The 23,458-nt window shown below is 40.3% G+C and overlaps 1 protein-coding gene across 1 annotated transcript in view; it reads right to left on the bottom strand.

The window, feature by feature from the left end:
• Nucleotides 1-3,376: 3,376 nt before the first annotated feature.
• ttll12 (tubulin tyrosine ligase-like family, member 12) overlaps nucleotides 3,377-23,458 on the bottom strand; it is a 51,700-nt gene continuing 31,618 nt past the window's right edge. The window contains exons 8-14 of the mRNA XM_041780530.1: nucleotides 21,897-22,091; nucleotides 21,586-21,697; nucleotides 20,503-20,654; nucleotides 8,341-8,422; nucleotides 4,872-4,940; nucleotides 4,594-4,732; nucleotides 3,377-4,095 (exon numbers count right to left, since the gene is read on the bottom strand). Of these exons, the coding sequence (XP_041636464.1) occupies nucleotides 3,944-4,095; nucleotides 4,594-4,732; nucleotides 4,872-4,940; nucleotides 8,341-8,422; nucleotides 20,503-20,654; nucleotides 21,586-21,697; nucleotides 21,897-22,091 (901 nt within the window). The 3' untranslated portion in view covers nucleotides 3,377-3,943. The remainder of the gene's footprint in view (nucleotides 4,096-4,593; nucleotides 4,733-4,871; nucleotides 4,941-8,340; nucleotides 8,423-20,502; nucleotides 20,655-21,585; nucleotides 21,698-21,896; nucleotides 22,092-23,458) is intronic.

Below are 23,458 nucleotides of genomic sequence, written 5' to 3'. Positions count from 1 at the left end.
AGATGGCCCAAAGACAAGCATGAGAAGCATAAGCCCTTCGACTTCAAAAACTCCACCCGTTGCCTGTGCGGCTGATTCTTGATTTTGTTGCACGTTGCCAAGGTGTGATGAGTTTGCTGGCAGTACATACAGGGCTTCTCGAAGGCGCTTCCCTTTTTACTTGGGTTTGTTGACTTCTCGCTGGCCCCTTTTGACCTTTGGTTTTCAGTGGAGACGTTTGTTGCAAAGCTCCCACGTTTCTCTTTCTTAGCTGGGGGCCTCTCCTTTTCGTTCTTTCCAACAGTGGTTGGGCGGCTGTCTGGGATGTCACCGAAGAGGGGATCTGTTGCTATTTTGGCTTGATGTTCTATATATGTCACCAGGTCTGTAAATCTCGCTCTTCGGTTTCTTCTATCTTTGATGTTGTAGGCTTCAGCACGCCAACGCTCTTTCAGTTTGTAGGGTAACTTGGATACCACTGTCCGTAAGTTGGTAGGGTTATCCATCTCTTCTAGCAACTCTATATCCTCCATTGTGTTGCGGCATCCAACCAGGAACATTGCATAGGCATTCAGTGCCCTTCCGTCTTCAGACTTGATCTGCGGCCACTGTAATGCTTTGTCAATGTATGCGCTGGCGATGCGCAGTTCGTCTCCATAGTGCTTGTGAAGCAGTCGCTTAGCTTCCTTGTAACCTCTGCTAGGCTGCATGTGGATGCAGCTACGAACTAGCTCTTGGGGTTCACCATTTGTAAATTGTTCCAAGAAGTACAATTTATCCTGATCATTATCTGTCCTCTGCTCTATTGAATGTTCGAATGCTCTGATGAAGGACTTGTATTGCAATGCGTCACCCCTGAACACTGGAATATCCTTGGTTGGTAACTGAGATTGCTTCTGTTGCCTTACAAGCAGCTCTGTGATTACATTCTGTTTCTGCATGACCTTTAGTATGTTATCATCTCTACTGACGTTAGAATGGGAGCTAGAGTTCTGTAGAGCCACTGGTGGCACTTGAATATGCGGCATCTGTGACGGCATATGAGGGTTCAGGTTGTCTGGTTGAGATGGCGAGGCACGAATTACGTCTTGCCTCACACTCTCTCCATGTCTTGATCCTCGTGTGTGGCTGCTCACACCGTCTTCAGGTCTTTCATATTCATTAAGCACTTTCAGTTTTGCGCTACTTTCAGCCAATGCAGTCTCGATCTCGAGTTCTTCTTTTTTAGCTTTTATTCTGGCTATCTCTATACTCCTCTGTTGCTTTGCTTTCACCTCTTCCAGCTCGCGCTGTTTCTTTAAGGCAGCTTCCTCTAACTCGAGTCGCTGCAGTTCTGCTTCTTCTTGCTCTAACTGCTGTTTTTTCCTCAGCGCCGCAGCGCGTTCCAGCAACGCAGCGTGTTCTGCTTCTTGTTTAGCGCGTGTCGCCGAAACTCTTGAACCTACTGCTGATTGGCTTACGTAAGATGCATGAGAATGGGCGCGTCTACTGTGCGGGAAGCTAGTCTGTGAAGCGCTGTCTTCTGGCTGCACATCATCTTGCAGATCGTCTTCTGCTTCAGGCTGCCTTTGTAGCTGAGCCCCTTTCTGGTCATCATCCTCTTTTGGACATGACATGTGTGCAGCAGCGATCCATTCTTTTGTTGCTTTCATAAATTCTCTGATGGGTGCCATTTTGGGTTCGAACCAGTTCTCTTGGTCTATCGCTTGTTCGTCTTTAGCCATGAGGCCCATTACTTCTTTGTTCAGACTTTTAAATTCCTCTAATGCACGACCAAAGTCATCTTCCAATTCATCTTGGACACACTGCACGTTTTGAACATCTTTCATCAATGCTTCCATTACATTCATTTTGTTGGACAGATCTCTTAATCTTTGTCTCCTCAATGAAATGCATCTTAGCAATTTATCCTCCATTCCCTTTTCTGTTAGCCTCCGTGACCTTCCCTGCTCCTTTAATGTCGGGTTTTCCACGTCTCTATGCTCATTTTCTCCATCCATCTTATCACTTGCAGTAAGGCTCACTTTAACTGTATGCAACGTTCAAAAGCACCCTTTCTTTCAGGGTCACTTTTCTCAGTACAAAAAACGAATGCAAAACAGCTTCTAATACAGTGCCAAACTCTGTATGGTTGAGTCAAAGCTACGACGTGCGTTTTCAATGCAGGAAAACGTGGTGTTCACTTTCACTTTCGATTTCACGTAGGCTCCGTGTATCTAGATAGCTTGTTTACCGACGTTAGCTTTCATTAGCTTCCCTGGCTGTAGCCTTCTATCTTCACCACATTTCTTTCTGGCATAGACAATATGAAGATTTCTCTTTACCTTGTCCCGTAGAGTCAATGGATTACCGTTTCCCTACTTCAGATTGCCTCCCGTTTCTTCGCATCCAGCCAGCTTTTCTCGGCCCCGTGCCGCGTCCTCTCCGAGTCTCTTTTGGTGCTAGCTGGCTCCTTAGCTAGTTTTTGACAAATATAGGTGTATTCTCAAAAAACATCTTCTAAAAACAAAACACCTTGAAGCCAGAGTAACGATGAGTCTTGAACGCGAACGACAGGACAACAACTTGTAGTTTACAACTTTAATAACAGAAAGTTGTACATAAGAGTCAGGTCGCACGGTCAAAAACTGTCTCGCTTCTATGCTGAGCTGGCTTCATCTCTCCGCCCACACCAGCTTACGCTGCGTATCAAACTAAGTAGGTCACGTGACCAGTCTGGAGCAGTTCTAAATAAAACGTTTTTATCACACATTGTCTGTCTGTGTCTCATTAACCTTTTGAACTAATGAATTCTAAATATATGTAAATAAGAAATAACCATGAAAGTCCCTTTTTAACTAAATTATTATCCATGAAATATATCCAATATGAAATATATTGAATGTACATAAACTGTAAATATGTCAACATTTAAATAACCTTACATATGAACTATTGATAAGGCAGGTCCCAAATGAATATGCCAATTCTCATTTGGTCCCTACAATCCTCATTGCTTAAATGTTAAACTTACAACCCCTAACAGATGCTACCAAAAACTTCCTCTTTTTTAACCAAGCATTGTTGAACCAAATTGTCTCTATTCCCTTTTTCAAATGCCTCAGTTCCTCTTTAGGCAGCAGGTGCTGAAACAAGCACTCTCCCTGCTCTGTCTGGAGGATGAGGGTCTCATTCCCACAGAGAGGGCAATAATGATAGAGAAGGTAAGAGGAGGAATCTCTAACCTGCTACACCATACACTGAATCGGTTCTTTGCTCCCCTTGGGGGGCAAGTAGTGATTTCTGCATGGAGAAACGCTACCAAAAGGGCCATGCTTTGTCCACCACTTCCTGGCCCCCAATGGACATTTCGGTTCACGTGATTGCAAACAACCTATAACAGCAAAGAAAAGTAGACTTTTCGCTGTTTATCCAACAAGTTTTATTTATTTTCATTTGAACAGTAGTGTTTTGGTTTGTAATGTTCCTTAACCTTTCTTTTTACACTGCTGACAATTTGACTGTCTTTTTATGAAGCTCTCAAAACAATGGGAGATTTTACCCATCAAAAGAGAGGGTCCAGGATTAACATTTACAAATGTGCTCTGCTCCTGGAAGGGGAACATCTCCCTTTAGATGTTGCTGTATCATATTTGCCCTTTTTGTACCTGTAATTCTTTTTATCCATACACCAGACTACTGAATGGTAGGAAAAGACAGGAGCAAGGAGGGTAGGAGACAAAGTCAAAGTGCCTTTTCTGTTTTTTGAACCGCTGAAGTAACTCAAAGATAATTCTATGGGTACCAGCCTCAAATTAAGTCATTCATCCAGAATAAGACAAAAGTGGAACATGAGGAAATCAGCCAATGAGGCAAATATGTTGAAACCGATAGAGTGAAAAGGGACACAAGAGTCCAGAAAAAAAAACATAAGAATGTAAAAGAAAAAACAAAAACGCAAGAGCAGAAGCTGTTGAGTCATTGATCATGAGATCTGTGTGACAGAGCAATTCTCGGGCTGATCCAGGAACAGTGTCTGGAACATGTGGTTGTAGAAGGATGGGTGGTAGAGACAGGCCCGGGCGCAGTCTGGGCTGAAGTTTAACTCCAGGATCTGAGGCTGCATGACCTGGTCACCTGCAGCAAAGGATGACATACAACACACATGAGAAGATACCCTGCCACTACAGGATTTGGGATTGAACCCTGACATTTCAGCTGAGAGAGGGACAACTCTACCTACTGACCCATCATCACAGATGTGATCAGGCAAAGACTGATGCCACAAATGTAAAAGGGGATCATTAGGGGGGAGCAATTGCTCCTGGGGATTGAAGCCTGGTCTGAAAACGGCAAAGGATTAAACACTCAGCCCAACAGTGACTGAAGGGTGTGATTCATATCAAGGCTTGTGTCAACCATATTTCCACAGAACCCTCAGGTGTGGCAGGTGTGTGGTGTCAACTGATGCTCTTGAGTGTGTCGCAGCTTTCCAACTCTGGAATCATACACCAGAATATTGTGAAACTGGATTTTTATGTAAAACGAATGGCATGTTGTAGCTGCTGACCAAAGCTGAAAAAAGGGTGCATCTTATTGGCTCAATAGCCGATGAAAGCCACAGCTGTGACTCACCATTTGGTCCCGTACTCCACTTCAGCATGAGGTCTACAGCATAAATGGCCCGGGATGATGGGTAGGGACAGATCCCATACGGAGCGGGTCGGGATGAGGCTGCCTGGAAGAGCTCTCTGAAAGCTTTAAACAGCTCTGCCTGTGAGACGTAGGAAAGAATGAAGGAAGAAGTGATGACAGGAAGGAATTTCATTTCTAAAATAATGTCCAGGCTTAAAAATACATAAAGGATTTTATTTAAAAGTTCTCATAGAAGTTAGAAAGAGCTTAACACTTACCTCTACCTCCTTCCAGGGATAAAGAGGGTACTGCTTCTCAAACATGGGGATAAACTCATCATAGTGTACCTAAAGACAGAGAGAATAATAAAACCATTTATAATCCATCAATTTATCTTATTTTAAATCACCTTTGTCATCAAAGACACCTTGACTACTTTTGATTTTAAATTAAGGAAACCAGAGCTGTGCACACATGTGTAATCTGTTCATTTTTATTGTCTGTTACCAGGTTTTTTTTAAAGATTTATTTTGGGCTTTTCATGCCTTTATTTGATAGAGGAGGACAGTGGATAGAGTTGGAAACAGGGGTGAGAGAGTGGGAGTTCAGTTTTCAAAAAAACATTTTAACATGGATGCTGACCTAGAAACTTTAACTTCCATTACATTCAGAACAAATGCACACCACATTTACGCACAGTCTGCTGAACAAAGGAAAATGAAGGCTCTGAATGCAGCTCCTACATGCTAAGTTAGATCACAGACAACCTGATGAATACCATATAACCTCCTGTACTTTGGAAAACTTATCAAATAACCAGCCAAAATGCCTGTCTCTGCCCCAGGTGCTTTTATTTTGAAATGCTGACCTACACGATGAGCGAAGACATTGGTGATACATCGAGGAGGGTTAAATAATTTTTTTGTAGAATTTGAATCAACCTGTAGATCTTTATGGATGTAAATGAGTTCAGATTAAATCTTTTACGGAATTTGTTCTGGAGAGCATTTTCATTTTTCTGTTTTAGTTGTTATATTATGATCAGGGGAGAACAGCTGAGCTTCTAATGTAGAGTTCAGTTCATTTACAAGTCATTGTTTGTCAGAGGTCTTTTCTTGTTCTTTTAATTTTCTAATTATTATAGATTCATCAGATGGTTGTTTGCATGTTTGGCTTGTTGCTTCTCACTCATCAATGCAATCAGACGGTTATACAGTATATATTAATGAATACATTGGATACATTCAACACAAAGTACCATTTGTTGTAAGTTACAATAAGAGTAAATGGTCAAGACATGGCTTGTGTTTAAACATGACAGTATAAATGTTAAAACATAATGCTGATATTTGATTCTTCCTCTGCTCACCCAGCACACGTCTTCTCCTTAACAGTTCAGCTGTTTCCCTGGGAGAGTCCACATTAGGGGTGGGACAAAAAATCGATACACTGAAATATCGCAATACTTCCTGGCGTGCTACTGTATCGATATTTTAAAATGCAGTATCGATATTTAGTTAGCTAATTATTCATTTTGTTGGTGTGGTAGTTTGTGGTGTAATACCCCCCTCCCCCCCCCGTTGGTTGGCGGCAGGCATCGCCAGCTGGCAGTTGACTCTTGTCTCTTCTCTCTTGAGACAACAAGATCATGCGAGACTTCCGGTCTGCGTGAGCAGGTTGCTTGTAGCTGAGCGACTTCTGTTGCATTCATAGTGGATGTGTAGACTTATTTTGGCTTCCAAAACATGAAAGACAGCACAAACTTAGACAGGAGTTAGACCGTTATTTGTAAGATATGCCACACCAGAGTAAAATACTCAAACAACACGACGAATCTACAAGTTAGGCATCATCGCGTTAGCGCTACAACTAACGGCTAACTTCAACAAACAAGCCCATTGAAGCTATCGCTGGTCTCTACTCATGCAACCATAATCACAGTTGTTTTATCTGTAAGGACCTGTCCCATGAAGTGTCATTAAGAATGACGACTTTGGTAATACAATAAAGAAAAACTGGCCTGTAACGTCATGCCCTCTACAAAACACAGTCCATCAGTCCTTAAAGCTGGATGTGACGATCAGCTCATCTCCCATAGTCTTCCTCCACAAACACTTGGTCGTTATGTGATGACATAAAAAAAACTCATATAACACGAAATATGAAAGATTTGAGCACATTCACTCTGTAATAATTTGTTCCCTTTTTCTTAAAAAAAATCACGGCAGCATTTTAATTATTTGCAACAAATGGGTAAAATCCTCATCTTCAGATTGAACGAAGATGGGTAAAATGCGAGAGGATGCAGGACTACATATTTTTTAAATAGCTTAATTCTACATTGTTAAATTCCATATTAACTTAAATTAAGTATTAAGTTATATATAAGTTTATATATATATATATATATATAGACTTTATGCACTTCACATTCAGTATTTAGCTCAGTCTGTGTCAAATTCTGCTAAATTCACACTAAATTGAAGTGAATAAATTGAGAAATCCCGCACTTGACCATTTTACAACCATTTTGTATTCTCTAGTTAGACATATTTTGTGATGTATCGTTATACAATTTTCTTGCAATATATCAATTATCCTAGTATTGCTGTATTGTGATAATATCGGTATCGTGGACCATGTATCGCGTATCGTATCGTGAGGTACCCTGTGATTCCCACCCCTAGTACACATTGCTTCTATGTTGCAAGAGTGGGTGCCTCTCTGTTTGCAAATGTACCTGATGTTTACAATGTACCTGATGTTTACATTCTAGCTAAAGTGGGTACTTTCCTGTGCTTTGTACTTGATTTCCACTGATGGCTGTTAATATAAGGCTACAGCTGCACAGGCCGTACAGATGAGGTGATGCTTGGTGGAAGCTGAAGATAGTAGCCTATAATTTTTTCTAAGTAGTACTTGGCCTTCACCTTTCTTACGGGCCTATTTGACCCTTTTTTACGGGCCTCAGGATATCTCCTATTTGACCCTTCACAAATATGCTTGGGTGCTATTTTAAATGTGGTCAACAAATATGCTTAGTTCTGATATCTTACAGGTGTATGTTAATATGCTCATTCTATTGTTTATACATGTACTCTAGGTGTAAGCCTATATCAATCATTAATTTTATTCTCATCACTAGCACGGCTGGGCCACTGAGGAAAAAAAACAGTGTCTGGGCCCTTACCAGTTGTGATTTATTAATGATGTCGATGCATATTTACTGACTAACAGTTACTTCATTTTTGAGCTGAAAAGTGTGTCAAGCTGGGTCTCGTTTCAAAATTTTTTTAATTGTGCCACTTTTAAACACCTTTTCACAATGTTTTCCATCATTTTATGCCACTCCCAACCATTTTCATTGCATTTGTGACACTTTAAACCATTTTTTGCAACTTTTAGACCATTCCCCACTTTTAGCAACATTTAACCCATTATTGCCACTTGTTGCAGTTTTTTTTTGCAATGTTAAACAATCATTTGTCTTGTTATTAATTTATACAATTTTTTGCCACTTTTAACCAATTTCAAGGCACTTTGAGCCATTTTTTTTGCATTTGTAACTTCTGACCTGTTTCACCTCCTTTTGCCACATTCGCCCAGTTTTGCTATTTTTTTCAACCATTTCCCCTACATTAAGCCAAATTAAGCCACCTTGGTTCAACCAATGAAGATTTTGATTAGACTTTTCTTTCCTGATCAGACTGATGCCACATGGTGTACCAACATGGTGTTCATACATACCTGTTTGAGCTCCACACCCTCTGTATAGTTCATGACGGTGAAATGTTTCTGGTAATCATCAAAATGGTCCAAAGAGAAAGGTCTAGAAGAAGAAAAAAGATCAGGTCCATGCAGGAGACAAAGTTCACTCTTTATGTAAAGATAAATACTTAATGCTAAATGAAATCAGTAAACATTGTGTGCAAGGATCTTCATCTGGATTGGATTGGTTGTGTAAGTGCCTCGGTACTCGCATGCATAAAGACTCCTCTAAAAGACAAGAGGGCTTTTAGGTCAGGAGATAAGAGGAGATGACAACCATACAACGACAGATGAGGATAAAGATCAGGGAGGTAAGAGCAGCTACAGGAAAAAGATGGAGGATCATCTGCAGCAGTATAATTTCAGTGGAGTCTGGAGGGGCCCAAAAACTTCATCAGGTCTCAAGAATTAAAAAACTTAAACTGAGAGGGACTAGACATGGCTGAATAACCCTGAACTCTTTCTTTGCCAGGTTTAAACAATCATCCATCCCTGCCCCCACTCAACCCATCTTACTGAAGTCACCACCCCACCCCATCCCCCCTCCCTGAGACCTCCCCACAGTCCATCTGCAAACCAGCTCCTCCAAAAGATCTACCATCACCACCAGCACACAGCTGCCCTCTGCCCAATCCTATCCCAAATCTCTCTAACCATGCACTCAGTCCATGTGTGCATGTAGTGTGTGTCTACGTGTACCTAGCTACACACATCTAAATGTTCACCACACACGAATTTCCTGGTAACTACCAAAAAAAAAATTAATCAAGGTAATCACATCACTATTCTGTGATTAATCATGATTAATCACAGCATTTCTTTAGTTTTAGTAATTTTTAGATTTTTAAAAATTCTTCTTATCAAGTGTTTATTTTCATTATTTTAACTTCATGTTCAGCACTTTGAAAACGCTTTTAATTTACTGAGCAATAACATTTATAAACCGCAAACTAGCCCAGAAGACACACACATCAGGTACTAAATACTGTATGCTGTAAAGGGAATGATCAGGTGTGCTGTTACCCCGAGGCAGCTGAAGTTGCTGACTGGTCTCTCGTCAGTGTAATAAATGTAGCTCGGGCCAGCTGCTCCACTTTAGTCGCCTTTTTAGCTGTCATACAGTTCACGGATTCTTGTGACAGTAGTTCTCGTAGGTGTTCTGTGGTACGCGTCATCCAAGGCGACCTGGATGATGTCTTGAAGCCCCTTGTCGTCAACAACGTCGATGGTCTGCAGTCTCTGGCGACCCATTAGTGATCGCATTAGTTAGCTTAGATGTTGACGTTTTGGGGACAAATCTGGGTATGCTGGACTAAGCTGGTGTTGCTTAATGCTATGGCTTGATCCCGTGATGTTGTTAGCGTCTTTGCTGGCATTAGCAACATTAGCTATCATAGTTTGATCCAGTGTTGTTGTTAGCGTCTTTGCTAGCGTCTTTGCTAGCATTAGCAACATTAGCTATCATAGTTTGATCCAGTGTTGTTGTTAGCGTCTTTGCAAACATTAGAAAAAAGATGCATTTTGCCCAGAGGTGGTACTTCAGACTTGTTGTCCTTCGGAGTAAAAACAGTTCATCACCACAGTATGTACACACAACTTTTGTTTCATCCAGACTTCCATTAGGCAGCTTTTTAAATCGAAATTTGCTGTGAAGCAGACCTGGATCTGTCTCCTCACTCATCACTGCTGGCTGTGTCTTGTTGTAACTAAATCATGTAGGCCAGATTGGATTCAGTAGAACAGTTGTCCAAAAATGTTAGAGCCCAAAAATCAGGCAAAGAACTGCTCAGCAGACAAAGATTTCTGATGCAAAAAGAGTTTATTAAAGTCTCAGGTGAGCACAAGCAATAAACTCTGAGTGGAGGCACCATCCAACTGAACATATTGCTGACATATTGTTTATATGTCAGCAAGAGTGGGTGCCTCTCTGTCTGCTAACATACATGATGTTTACATTCTAGCTGAAGTGGGTACTTCCCTGTGCCTTCTACATGAGAGCATCTATTTTCTCCTGTACCTGCGTTTTCCTGGAACGTACATGTAGCATACATACAGTACATGTTGTTCACATGCCAGCGAGACTGGGTGCCTCGCTGGGCCTGGTACAGAAGAGCATCTATTGTCTTCTGCACCCAGCCTCATAAATCCAAATGTAAATATTTTGGAGATAAGTCACATTAATGGCTGTTAGAGAGGGTCTAGTGTCAGGTAGTGAGTTAAGGCTGTTAATAAAAGGCTACAGCTGCACATACTGTGCAGATGAGGTGATGCTTGGTGGGAGCTGAAGACAGCAGCCTATATTTTCTTTGAGTTGTACTTGGCCTTTACCTTTCTCACTGTCCCTCAGGATATCTCCTATTTGATCCTTCAAAAATACGCTCAGTTCTGATATTTAAATGTGTATTTTAATATGCTCAATTCTGATATTTAAACATGTACACTAGGTGTAAGCCTATATTGATCATTAATTTTATTCTCATCAGTCTGACCTGCCTTTAACCTTTTTACCCCAGGGACGTAAACATGGACTATGGGAGGAAGTTGTGGTCAAATTTAGATTAAATTGCGTTATTTATTCTTTTTTTTTTTTTTTTATGTGTTAAGCTTTCCAGATTAATCACGAGCATTAACACGTTTATATTAACAGGACTAATTTAAACCCATCTGTCTGTTTGGGGAGCTCTTCTCCCACAATGCTGCGTTGTTTGAGATTCTGTGCATAGCTCAAATAAATATCCTCACTGTGAGCTTAGTGATTCTTCTTTTCACCCACATAACTTTGTCCTTCGAGCCAGATCCCTTATGCCAATCTTTTCCTCCTCCGGGACCTTGAACTGTGCACGGCAGAAACAAAATCCTTATCTGTGAATTCAGAATAAGGCATTCCATGGTGGGAGGAGGGACTGTTATAATATTAATAATAATATCTTGAATTTATATAGCGCCTTCCAAGAAACCCAAGGACGCTTTACAGGAACACAGACATGGACAAACTGTGTGAGGGGTAGGATGAGTGTAAGGAGTGGTTTAGTGAAGACTGTAGGCTGTGGTGAACAGGTGGTGCTTGAGACGTTTTTTGAAAATGTCCAGAGATGGAGCGCTATGGATGTCTGCAGGAAGAGTGTTCCAGAGGGTGGGAGCTGCAGCACTGAGGGCTCTGTCTCCATAGGTTCGGGGTTTGGTTTTAGGCATGGAAAGTAGGCTGGTGTCTGAAGATCGAAGGTTGCAGGATGGTGTGTATGGATGGAGGAGATCAGAAAGGTACTGGGGAGCCAGAGCATGGAGAGATTTGTACGTGAGGAGGAGGACTTTGTGGTTGATATGGGACTTGATAGGGAGCCAGTGGAGGTGGATGAGGGTCAGAGTGATGTGTTTTGCCAGGGTCTAGGGCGGGTGAGAACTCTAGCTGCAGAGTTTTGGACGTACTGAAGCCTGTCCAGGGTTTTGCTGGGTACTCCAGACAGGACTCCTTTACAGTAGTCCAAGTGACTGTTGGTCAACAGGATTCAACAGCATCCAAAAAAAATAGGTTCACCTGAGTTTTTCTCTTCTCAAAAAAAAAAAAGAGTATAAAGAACCTTTTAAGTAAAACCAATGTTTAGATGTAGTTCAGACCTGAAAATTCAGCCCAAAAGACAGAATTTAAAACTTGAGGATGAACAAATAAACAAATTTCAGGCCTCAAAGTACACGTTCATGTGAAAAGAATGATGATGAAAACTGAAAAACACTTCAGTTGCCATAGATCTGTAAATCCACCCCAAAAGTCCACCAACCTATTTGATAGTACAGTCAATATTAACAGCTGATAAAGGCAGACTTTTATAGACAAGATATTGGTTGTAAATGTAGTCAGAAATTTCCATATCTGTAGATACCAAAAATTCAAGTTTTTAAGCCAATAACAATATCAAACAATTTGTCCCATACTTTGACTTTCCTTTGTTGGCAACTTTAAGAAAAATGGGTGGAACTGGCGAGGAGCAGGCACTCATCACCAATTCTACCCACTATTCCTAAAGTTGGAGAAAATGGAAGGAAAAATCCCCCAACATCCCCAGTTTTACAAACATTACCCAGCTTCACCAACATCTCCCAGCTTTACCAACATTTCACATCCTCATCGACATTCCCCAGCGTCACCAACATTATCCCCATCTTCACTAATATTTCCCAGCTTCACTTACATTATCCCCATCTTCACCAACATTCCCAAGCTTCTCCAACATTTTGTCAGCCTCACCAACATTGCTCATCTTCACCAAAATTTTCCCAGCTCCACAAATATTTGGTCCTCTGCCTCAATATATCCCAGCTTTGCCAACAATATCCCAATCTTCACCAACTTTCCCCAGAATCTCCAAAATTTTGTCAGCTTCGCCAACATTCCCCAGCTTTACTAACATTTTCCAGCTCCACCAATATTCGGTTCTCTGCCTGTGGAGATGATGTCATCTCCAAAGGCTGAGGATCGGTATAGCAACCCGGGGCCTGGACTGGCCTGCATGCAAAAGGCAAAAATAGAACTTCATCTTTTAAAGCAGTTTTTTTTAACTTTTGCATGCAGGTAAGTCTAGGCCCCGGTTGCCCTTCCAATACAGCTGGTAGCCAACAAGAGTTAATTTTACTCAATAAAACATCACCGAGTCCTTAATAGCACATTTGTGACAACAAGAGGGAGAAAAGCTGTTAAAGAGGCACCTCTAGCCTATTAGCTCTGCTTTCCCTGCACAAAGCATGAAGAGACATCAAAACACATAGGAGAGTCACAAAGATGATGTTTGGGCTGTTTTTTTGAATAAGAGGAGTGACAGTTAGTTCTGATATCAGATCATCAATGAAGGCCGATTGTTAATGCAGAGTATGGACGCAAAGTAACGTCACTTGGTATCTGAAAGCCCAAAGTGCATTGTCATGTAAAAAATGTAGAACGAGGCCTAGGTTTTGAACGCATTTTCTGCTATTTCTTCTCTTCTCACAGGGGTGTCAACTGGGTTCAGCCCGTGGATTGCTCCTTTGAGATCTACGGCTACTGTAGTGTCGTCTGAAGATTTAAATGTAAATTTGGAGGTGTGAATGGCTCTGCCGACATGTCTGGATGGTGTGAAAGGCATAGATTAGCACACAGCTCAAGGTCTGTCTGCAGAAAAACACAACTTTATCAGTCTGTCTGCTGGTTTTGTTATTTAAATCTGATGTCTGAGGTTGTGAAATTGTTTCATTAAATATTTCCCACACTGGTCAAGGTCTGTTGGAAAATATGCCAGTCTGGCAAGGATCAACTGGTCAAAACAAGAAACATGACCTCCAGGCCCTTAACTGTCTAAACATACACCATACTCTTCATACATGTGGGTCAACAGATGTGTGTTTCCTCCTCTCTAAAAGCCAAAATCTACTGCACTTTAAAAAGTTTTTTTTACACCTAGCATTTGTCTGCCATAGCCCAAATCATTACTTTGTTTCATAATTGAGTAAAAAAAAAAAAAGAAAGAAAAATGCTCTCTGAGGCTGGTGTTATTAATGACTTTCCTGAGGCTGAAAGAACATTACCATGGCTTAATGCTTTTTATTGAAGCTTGTTAAACATTTATCCTAAGCAGATATAACAGAGTATGACATGGCCTAATCTGCCCTAGCAACAGGCGGGTTTATTTTTGTGGTTTTTATTGTTTTGCCCTCGTTCTATGGCAGTGGAAGGTTTTGTAAAGGTTATCCGCTCTAAGAAATTAGAAAAGAAAAAAAAAACGGGACTCACAGAGGTGTGAAGAGCTTCCTGATGATGCAAGCACCTTTTTAAAGCCCAATTTCAGTTCTTGGTTGGATTTTGTCAACAAAACTTCTAGAGTAATCTTACACACTTTTGAGGATTTACATTTTGCTGTTTTCTTGTGGGATTATTGTGGACACAAATTCATTGCAGGAGGGTTTTTTTCCCTCCAACCACACAAGCCCCCGTAGGTGAGTCTCAAGGGTTGACATGGTTTCTCTCTCTGTTCTTTTCTAAAATACAGCAGGCTCGATGTTACACACACACATGAGAGGGACTTAGAGATGTAGAGCTATGTTGAAGCTCAGGGTTCTCGCAGCCTGCTAGGTGCAGGAAACCACAAGCCCTAACACTACAGCATAAACAAGTAAGTAAGGAGCCGCAGATTGAAGTCAGACAGGGTTAAATCGCCCTTGTAACTTTTCAATACTCAGTATTTTATCCTGGAGCTTGTATCAATGTAGTCAATATAAAACCCTAAATATTTAAAGGGAGGTACCAAGTTAATTTTTTAATGGTATTTCATAACCAGTTTCTCAGACAGTTCTCTTAAATAAGCATGCTGAAGATTGGCAAAAGCTTGTGCAGGTGATGTTGCACAACAATGGATAACGGTATCAGCATAAAAATGAAAAGAAGCATTTGATATATTCCATCCGAGGCCACTGATATAAATAGTAAGTGAGACTGGTCCCGAAATTGAAAATTGAGGTACTCCTTTGTGGATTTGTTGCACCTCTGATGTGACACCTGTAGGTATATTCAATTCTTTATATACTATAATGTACCTACATAAGCCCCACATAGCTATCTCTATATGGCCTCCAGCGACTGTCAGTTAAACTCATGGATGGCATTGTGTCTCAGGGCTCTTTGGATCACTAGAATCAATCTCAGACACCTGTGATAATTAGTTTGCCAGGTGAGCCCCCTTAAAGGAGAACTACTAAAGAAGGATGTTCCACATTATTAAGCAGGCCACAGGTTTCAAGCAATATGGGAAAGAAAAAGGATCTCTGCTGCTGAAAAGGGTCAAATAGAGCAATGCCGTGTGATTTGTAACCACACACACTTGCTAGCCTCTTCCAAATGTGCACAAGAGTTACCAGGGAGGACTCTGGCCTCACCTCCAAGGGACTTGACTTGGAAAGGTCCTTCCTACAGAGGAAGAAACCTGGACTTTTTGAAACAGCTTATGCTTATCAAACAGAGCCACACATGCCAAGAGTCACATAATCTGTAACACACACATTATATACAGGAAAACAACCATGGGTATAAGAGTGTACTGCGAGGGAAGATTGGGGTTTCACTCTTTTGTCAGATGACTGTCTTGACTGCGTTTTCAATAAATATCGCCCAGGCTGCAATCAACTCTTTTGACTCCTGTCTCATCTTTTTACGCACTCATTCTGCCACAACACCCTGTAATTGTACAGCCTGGGTTCTACCAGACAGATAGCAAACCTCCCTAGGCTGCCCAAGGTGGTTCTTCTCAGGGAGATCTTCACACAGGTTCTTCTACATGGACGTCAGCAAAATCATGGTCCATTGTAAAGTTAAGCTGTGACGACTGTATTTTTTACCTGAATAACAAAGCAACAAGTTGTTTATCCATTTATTTATGCCGAAGTATAGTATGGATGTTCCCAGGCATCTATTTCCCCATTCGACTCAACGTCAGACTAGGGCTGGGCGATTATGGCAAAAATCAAAATCTTGATTAACCGAACTTTTTCCTCCATTACGATTAATGTATAATTATTCCACCCCAAACTCAGTTTGTACTGCAAATATTTGTAAAATTTAAATAACAATGAACTGAAATGTTGTATATTTTAAAGTTTAATGCATAAATCTTGTGTTCTTGAGAAGAAAATCATATGGTTTAATCTATAGAGACAGTCTTTTGAACAGTTTTGTGCCTTTGTAGTAATTAAACCACAGTGGTATTGAATTTTCCTGGTCTAACCTGATAAAGATTTGAAATTATACATTTTTTCTTTCTTTACAAACTGTCATTGACACAAAAAAATGTTCTTTTCAAGCCTTTCTTTGGGCTATCACCATTTAATTAAAAAAAAAAAAAAAAACCCTAAACTGCAGGAAGCCCTCTACACCAACATTATACAATATTTTGTATTAAAGCTATAAGCTATAAAAGCTATGTTACACAACCTAGTACTAGTCCTTATTTATTATATTATACAACTTCTAGGGTGCGAGACATCAGACAAGAAAAAACAACGTTTAACGGTTGGTTCACGGAAGAAGTTGTACACTTGTCTTGATTTATTTTTACTCTCACAGAAGAAGTTATATGACACAGGGCCGACTTTCTAGCTGTATCTTAAGTTTGCAGAAGTAGTGCAGAATGCAGACTGTGTGTTTGTACACTGCAGATTTTTTTAATGCAATGATCATTCTTTATTGAATTATACAGCATTTATCTTTGTTCTGTAATCTATAAAAAGGGACTGCACCCCGCGTCTGGCAGGAAAGCTTTCTTTCACGGAAAGCTTCTTTCTCTCCTTCACTGCTTCTGCTTTAGTGTCATCATCAGTAGCCCGTGAGCTGATTTTAAAACAGCTGATCTGCGCAATGCAGTTCAATATTTTTTAATTGGGGATCATAACCAGCATGGGAACTTTACAAAGTTTTATCAAAATTTCACAAGTCAAACAATGGTAGAAGCTGACTTTTGAGAGGAAAGGCTGCATTTACAGGAGAGACCTGATCAGAAAGTTCATGTGCAGCGAGGGAGAGAGCAGAGCAAATGGGAATGGATAGCACTAAGGACATTTTTTTCAATCTGAGGATAGACGCCCTTCACCTTAACCTCTTGAGCATGCTTACTCTTCAAAGGTGTTCAACACAGAACTAGCTTTTTTTCTGCACCGAGAGTAAGGAGAGTGGGGGAGAGAGGCACAGCTCCCACGTAAAACACTCCTCCACACAGCTGCAGTCTGCAACCTTGAGATAAAAGTTAAATGTCACATAAATCCACAGTTTGCTGTTTGCAAGTGTGGAAACAAAACCCCAGGAAGATCCATGAACATTATTTTTGTGCAACTTTACGACAAGAAATAAAACTCAAAGGGGTTTAAATTCATGTAGAAAATTATTCAAAAATTATAAAAACTGACTCAGTATAAAAGCTTGGCTATAAAATCAGCTTCATTCACTTATTTCCTGCTCTAATGTCCTGTTCTAACCCACATAAAACAATCAGACAGCAGAGCAGCATGTGAAGAGAATCCTGAGCTCCACATTGTGAATAATCTACAGAGAAAATGTCCGCTACAACTTTTCTGCTACACAGATTGATGAAAGAGAACTGCATTAACATCCCAGCAGTAAACATATAATAAGCTATATCAATAATGAGCCTATGATTGCTGTTAGGTTATGTGAGGACGTGGTCAGTCTTTATGTAACAGTAACAGAACATAACAACAGTGACCGCCAAGAATATCCGGTTGTTTATTTTTAGTATTTCTGGTGTTTATGTCTTCTAGGAAACAGGGTGTCAAAGTCATGATTAAATCTTCCCGGTTGCTTATCACTACCTTCAGACAGGTGCGGGAGGTGAACAACAGGGTTTTGGAATTAATGTTAATGGAGGAAAGTTGGGGCTTGAAATTTGGTCCTTGCATTTTTGGCTTGAACTGGCCCCCTCACTAGGGATTGTATTTGATCCCTTGTGAGAAGGCCAGGGCGTAACAGTATATGCAATACGTTTTTCCCCAAAGAGCCATTGGCGGAAATCGAAGGGGGGGCAGGAGGGTCCGGACCATCACCCATCATGTCACTGCAAACATGCAGTTTTGTTTGGTATGTTTTGCACTGAATACACTTGTCTGAATTGCAGATGGAAAATGGTGTTTTCCCCTCCAGTGCCTCACAGAAAGTGTCTCTAAGTGGTTTATCAAACAGAACGCAGTGTGTGCAGGCTGGAGTCTTCTTAATTCTAAATGTCTTCAAGTTAAAAAAGGTGTGCCTCAGGGTTCAGTCTTGGGACCGCTGTTTTTTACACCAGAGGTTGAAAAAGTCCACATCTATTGTACTCAAGTAAATGTATGGTTACTCTGGTAATTATTTAAGTAAAGATCATAACAAAACAAAGAGTAAAGCTCATAAAATGGCAATGAATACTGATGAAGAATAGGCACTATGCATCCTTTAGGAACACCTAAGTCACAGATGGGAACTCCTTACTCAGTTGATAAATCCACTCATGGTGCAAATGTGTAACATCAATCACATAGATTAATGTACATCAGGCATCAACCAACCACAACTAAACACATACAAAACACATCTTAACACTCTGCCCAAGGGCATGATGGAGAACAACAGCTGTTTTGGGATGTGATGTGGAATCATTCTCTCGTTATGTGCTCCTGTGTAGTCAACAGAGGTGGAAAAAGTAAAAGGTAACTTCACTCAAGAAAACGAACAGTCACTCGGGTTAAAACTTACTGAAGAAAAAGTAAAAATACTGCTTTCAAAAATGAACTAAAAAAGTACCCAAAAACACAATTCAATAACAGTACTTTGAGTAAATGCAATTACTTACTTTCCACCCTTAAATTACACATTATACTAATAACATCAGTCAGAATGTTCACTATACAAATTTTCATTTACATGCTGATGACTGTCATTTATTGCTCTGCTTCTACACGGCATCAGGCTCTCTGTTATGTACAAAAATTTGATACTATACAGGACATACTGCATCACCACGTCTCAGGGTGATGTGATTGAGTCTGTAATGAGGATGAATCCAAATTTTGACATTAATAAAAAGACCTTAATATTAGGGATGTATGATATTGAATTTTTTCCGATATCGGATATGCCAATATTTATAGATTCGTTTTAGCCGATACTGATATCGATACCGATATTTAAATATGTTTTACATAACTAAAAATTCAGTTCTTTGAACACAATTTTAGGTTTGAGGGTGAAAAAAGAAAAAATGTTTGTTCTTAAAACACACTTTAAAGTTTAAAAGAATGAGAATGAATAAAGAAAAAGATCTCAACTTACACAGGTCTGTTGGTTCAGCCTAAAACTCCACTAATTTATTAGTATATTTGGCCAAATATTACAGTTGCTATATGCTGATATGCACGGCCAAAATATTGGATGTAAATGTCTGCATAAATTTTGATATCTGCTGACACTGATATTTGGCTTTTTTTTTGCGAATATCTTCCGATACTGATATCGAGCTGATAATATCGTGTATCCATACTTGATATCATTAAAAATTTAATAATATTTGCTATTATTTGCTATTAAGTGCTTAAAGCTCTGATATTAAAACATTGTGGGCTTAAACCCAGCACAGAATGCAGGACACAATGCAGCAGTATAGTATGGGAAAGACACAGACAGGTGCCCAGCCAAAGGAGGGAGACATCTCCACTTTTATCTGCTGTTAGAGGCAGGGGCCTGCCAATCAGGCTAGAGGAAGGCCTCAACAGGCGCCTAAGATTTGTCAAACATCTTTGAGTAAATGGGAGGCCCACTTGAGCAAGTCAGCAAAAAAAAAACAAACAAACAAAAAAACCCCACTATGACCACTGTAGGGGAAAGCATGCAGGGAAAGGATACGAGCAGCCACTAGGGACATTCCCACCATACTAAACAGTCTGGGAGCCCCCTCATGTACTCTGATGTACTCTCAGCGACAGATGAGTCGCTGTCTTGAGCAACTTGTAAAGAAGTTAAGGCTTAGGTTGTGGTTTTATTCCAGGGATTAAGTCTTTTGTTTACTGCTAAGAAAAGCCTTGTTTCTGCAACTTTTATGCCTCTGATTACTTCAATGATGTGTATATATGCATGCATCTTCCTAACGCCTTAAATCTTTGGATAGGTTTGTATATCACAGGGCACTGAGGCTCATTCTTAAGTTCTTAACTTATCATTGCACTCTGTATGATAAAGTTGGATTGCCTTCATTGACCACAGGTAGACAAAATCATTGGCATATCCTTATTTACAAGGCTAAACTTAATTTTCTTCATCATACTTGTGTGATTTTATTCATGTGAGAAGTGCTGGAAGCTAGCACGTGCCCTGCTCACTGGTAATAAACTGAGGTCAGAGCTGTGTGAATCTGGGACAAGGTGAAAGGTCATTGGGCTTAATGTTCACCCCTTGCTTGTGAAATAAATACCAGTAAAAAGAACATAGAAACTACTCAAACCTTTCTTCCTGACCGTCTGCTGTACTGTCACTATCCAGTTATCATATACTTCATGAAGGGGTATAACCACTAGGTGTTAGCTCTAGTTTAATAACCTACAGTATTCAGTAATATTCACTCTTTAAATGTCTGAGTGTGTTAGCTGTACCTGTTAGCAAAGCGTAGCCAGAAGACGTTGTAGGCATAGAGTCTTAGTGGCTGCACGGACCGCAACATCAGCATGTAGCGGATATCAAACTTCACCATGCCCACCTCCTCTCTGTGGAACAACACTGGGTCTTTGAGGTATTTACACACCACCTAGAACAAACAGAAACAAACGTAATGCTTAAAAGATTAAGTAAAATAAAAGAGGGTCGGATTATTTTCATTGATCAGTTTCTCATTCTTTAATGAGGGCTTGCTGTGAAGCTGTTTTAAGTGTACATCCTGTTCATTTACTTCTTCAGGTAAAGTTAATCACACAGGCCTCTGACAGGTTTTATTCAGGTCAAAAGGTTCACAGATAATCAGAGTAACTCTTGACTTTTAGGTGTTATCGTTATGTAACCATTTCACATGCCATTTGTTTTTTAAACTATTTTTTTATCATTTTGATGTTGTAAATAAAATAACATAATTTTTCAAGCATTCAGTTGGTGTTCTGTCTATGACTGCCCTAGAGATTACACAGGCACACCCTTAGTCATGAAAGTTATTTACACATTTTTTATAGATTCTTCATAACATTCAACTTTTTGGTTTGGGAAGTTTTCTTAAAGAGCTCATGTGTCTGGACTCTGGGTAAATTCTAAATTATCTACACACACGTCAATATATGACACATCTCACAACAAGCTGAGGAGTTTTGTTATTGGTTTCATCTTAGCTGGGCTTCTATAGCTAAACAAAAAGCCTGCAGCTGCCTCAGAAAGGGTGTGAAGACACACACACAGGGCAGTGTTATGATAGGCTTTTACAGAAGGGTTAAATAGAATAAGACCAGGTCATAACTTGTATTTCTAGTTTACCCAAAACCCTCCCTATTTAACTTTGGATTTATTCCTTCGCATCAAGGTTTAAGGTGAAATAACAGACTTAATCAGTGCAATCAACTGTGTTGACATCGCTATGCTCAAGAATTGAACCCAACTACCTTTTGAAATTTTAAAAAGTAAGGACCTTGGCTTCACTTCAGTATCATCACTGATCCGGGAAGCAATAGAAATTTTGTTGCACATGTTGTTTATACCTTTGGTGTGCTCTCTCTTTGTCTGATTATGTAGTCCAGGTTGTTTGTGATGTGCGTGTCAAGTCCTCGCGCCAAATTCCAGGGTTTACATATCCAGTGGTTATCCTCTCCTCTGAAAGGAACAGAAACCCCCAAATGTCAGATATACCTTCACAAAAATCCAAATCATAATAATCTTTAAATGGAGCCTTCAAACTCATGAAACACGGCATTTTAAAGAGCTTTAAGGCCACCGTCTTACACCAAAGTTGCACGTTTTATTAATATTAAAGCCTGATTCAGTACGTAAGGCAGTATTTCATCTTCCAAACCTCTGTTGTCTGAGCTGGAAGTTTTTGATGAACTGTGGCAGCTCTGTCTGGAGGTTAAAAGTCTCTGGTAGCCAATCAGGTGATGGGCCCCCTTTCACTCTTCGGGCAACAGCCGACAGGCAGTCCTTCACAGTGACAATGTTCTCACAGGGGAATTGGTTCAGCATCACATGAGGACGCTCCTCACTCAGCTTCCTGTCAGGGAAAAATAACACACTCATCACAGATAACAATGCCACTACTTGTACTAGCACGACTCAGGATACCAACATGCTCTGGTCTAACCTGACATGCCAGGTGGATTTGTTTCACACATCCATCTGGAAAACCTTCAATACAAAGTGTCTGGGAAGGGCAGAGGATTTGAAAAAAAAAACTTGGAGTGTGATTGGATGAACGTTCTGTCTGTTACATCTTTACGGGCCAAGCAGAGCAACAGAACACATGACGTAGCCGCAACCGAGGTGCGCGTGCGCAGCTACCGAGAAATAACGCAAACCATGGTGACTATATAGACATGTTAGTACACAACTTTTGTGGTTTTTGAAAAGAAAACAACTCACTGCTGTTCTTTGTTCTTCTTTTAACAAAGAAATGTTGTCAGGTTCTAATAACACTTGACAACGCTATGTGCTTTAGCAGCATTCATGCTAATCTCTTCTGCCATAATTGCACTGGCCTCTTGTTGCTGCTTGCTTACGTCATGACTCTGCTGCGCCTGAAAGTACTGCCCCTCATCGCTGATTGGTCCTGTCACTTTCTAACCGGGCCCAAGCGGTTCAGACGGGAACTTAACAAGATGGATTTGCCAGTGAAAAACAAGGAAATGGACGTATCCATCTACTTTGCAAGGTTATAGTCAGGCCACAATGTGAAATTGAAATATATGTTTGAAAATAATTTATTTCTCCTTTCTGGGGGTGATAACAGTGATGAGAAATGATCTGAAGTGTATTATCAATAACCATACTTGCTGCAACAGTAATGCAGTAAATATAGTAATTATTTTTCAGCTTCCTGAAGAGTGGTATCACAACTTTTGTGTAGAAGCAAAAATAATCTGTTTAGCCAGTCTTTATCTGTTTAAAATCCCCTGAAAATCATTTTACATTCCTAGATACTGGCTGATAATTAAAAAAATTCAGGGGCTTTTTTCTTATGCTGGGTCAGGGCAAGGATCCTGCAATCAGTGCATCAAGGACTCTAGTCACTGTATAAGGGAGCCTGCTCCACCAACCAAGCCAAACTGGAACCTCTGATAATAGTTTTTGATCTTTATTTCACAAATAACTTCTGACTGAAGAAGGGAATGTGCCCTGGATTAACCTCAGTTTATCAGTGAGGTGTGTGAACAACACTGCAACAGTAAATCACTTCCGGATCCCTGGTATAAACATCTTCATTGTCTTGCATGCCAGCAACTGCTTGGTCCAGCCCTCTTCTTGAATAATGTGTAGGGGTACACGTTACTGGCTTCTTGTTGGTAATGGCTATTTCAATATTTACAACTTCACTGGTTACCATCATGCAAATACATTTCAAACAGAAAACTTCAATCCATA

This window comes from Cheilinus undulatus, linkage group 23 (assembly GCF_018320785.1).
Source record: "Cheilinus undulatus linkage group 23, ASM1832078v1, whole genome shotgun sequence".
NCBI classification, from domain to species: domain Eukaryota; kingdom Metazoa; phylum Chordata; class Actinopteri; order Labriformes; family Labridae; genus Cheilinus; species Cheilinus undulatus.
This window is presented reverse-complemented; position numbering and strand designations above follow the sequence as displayed.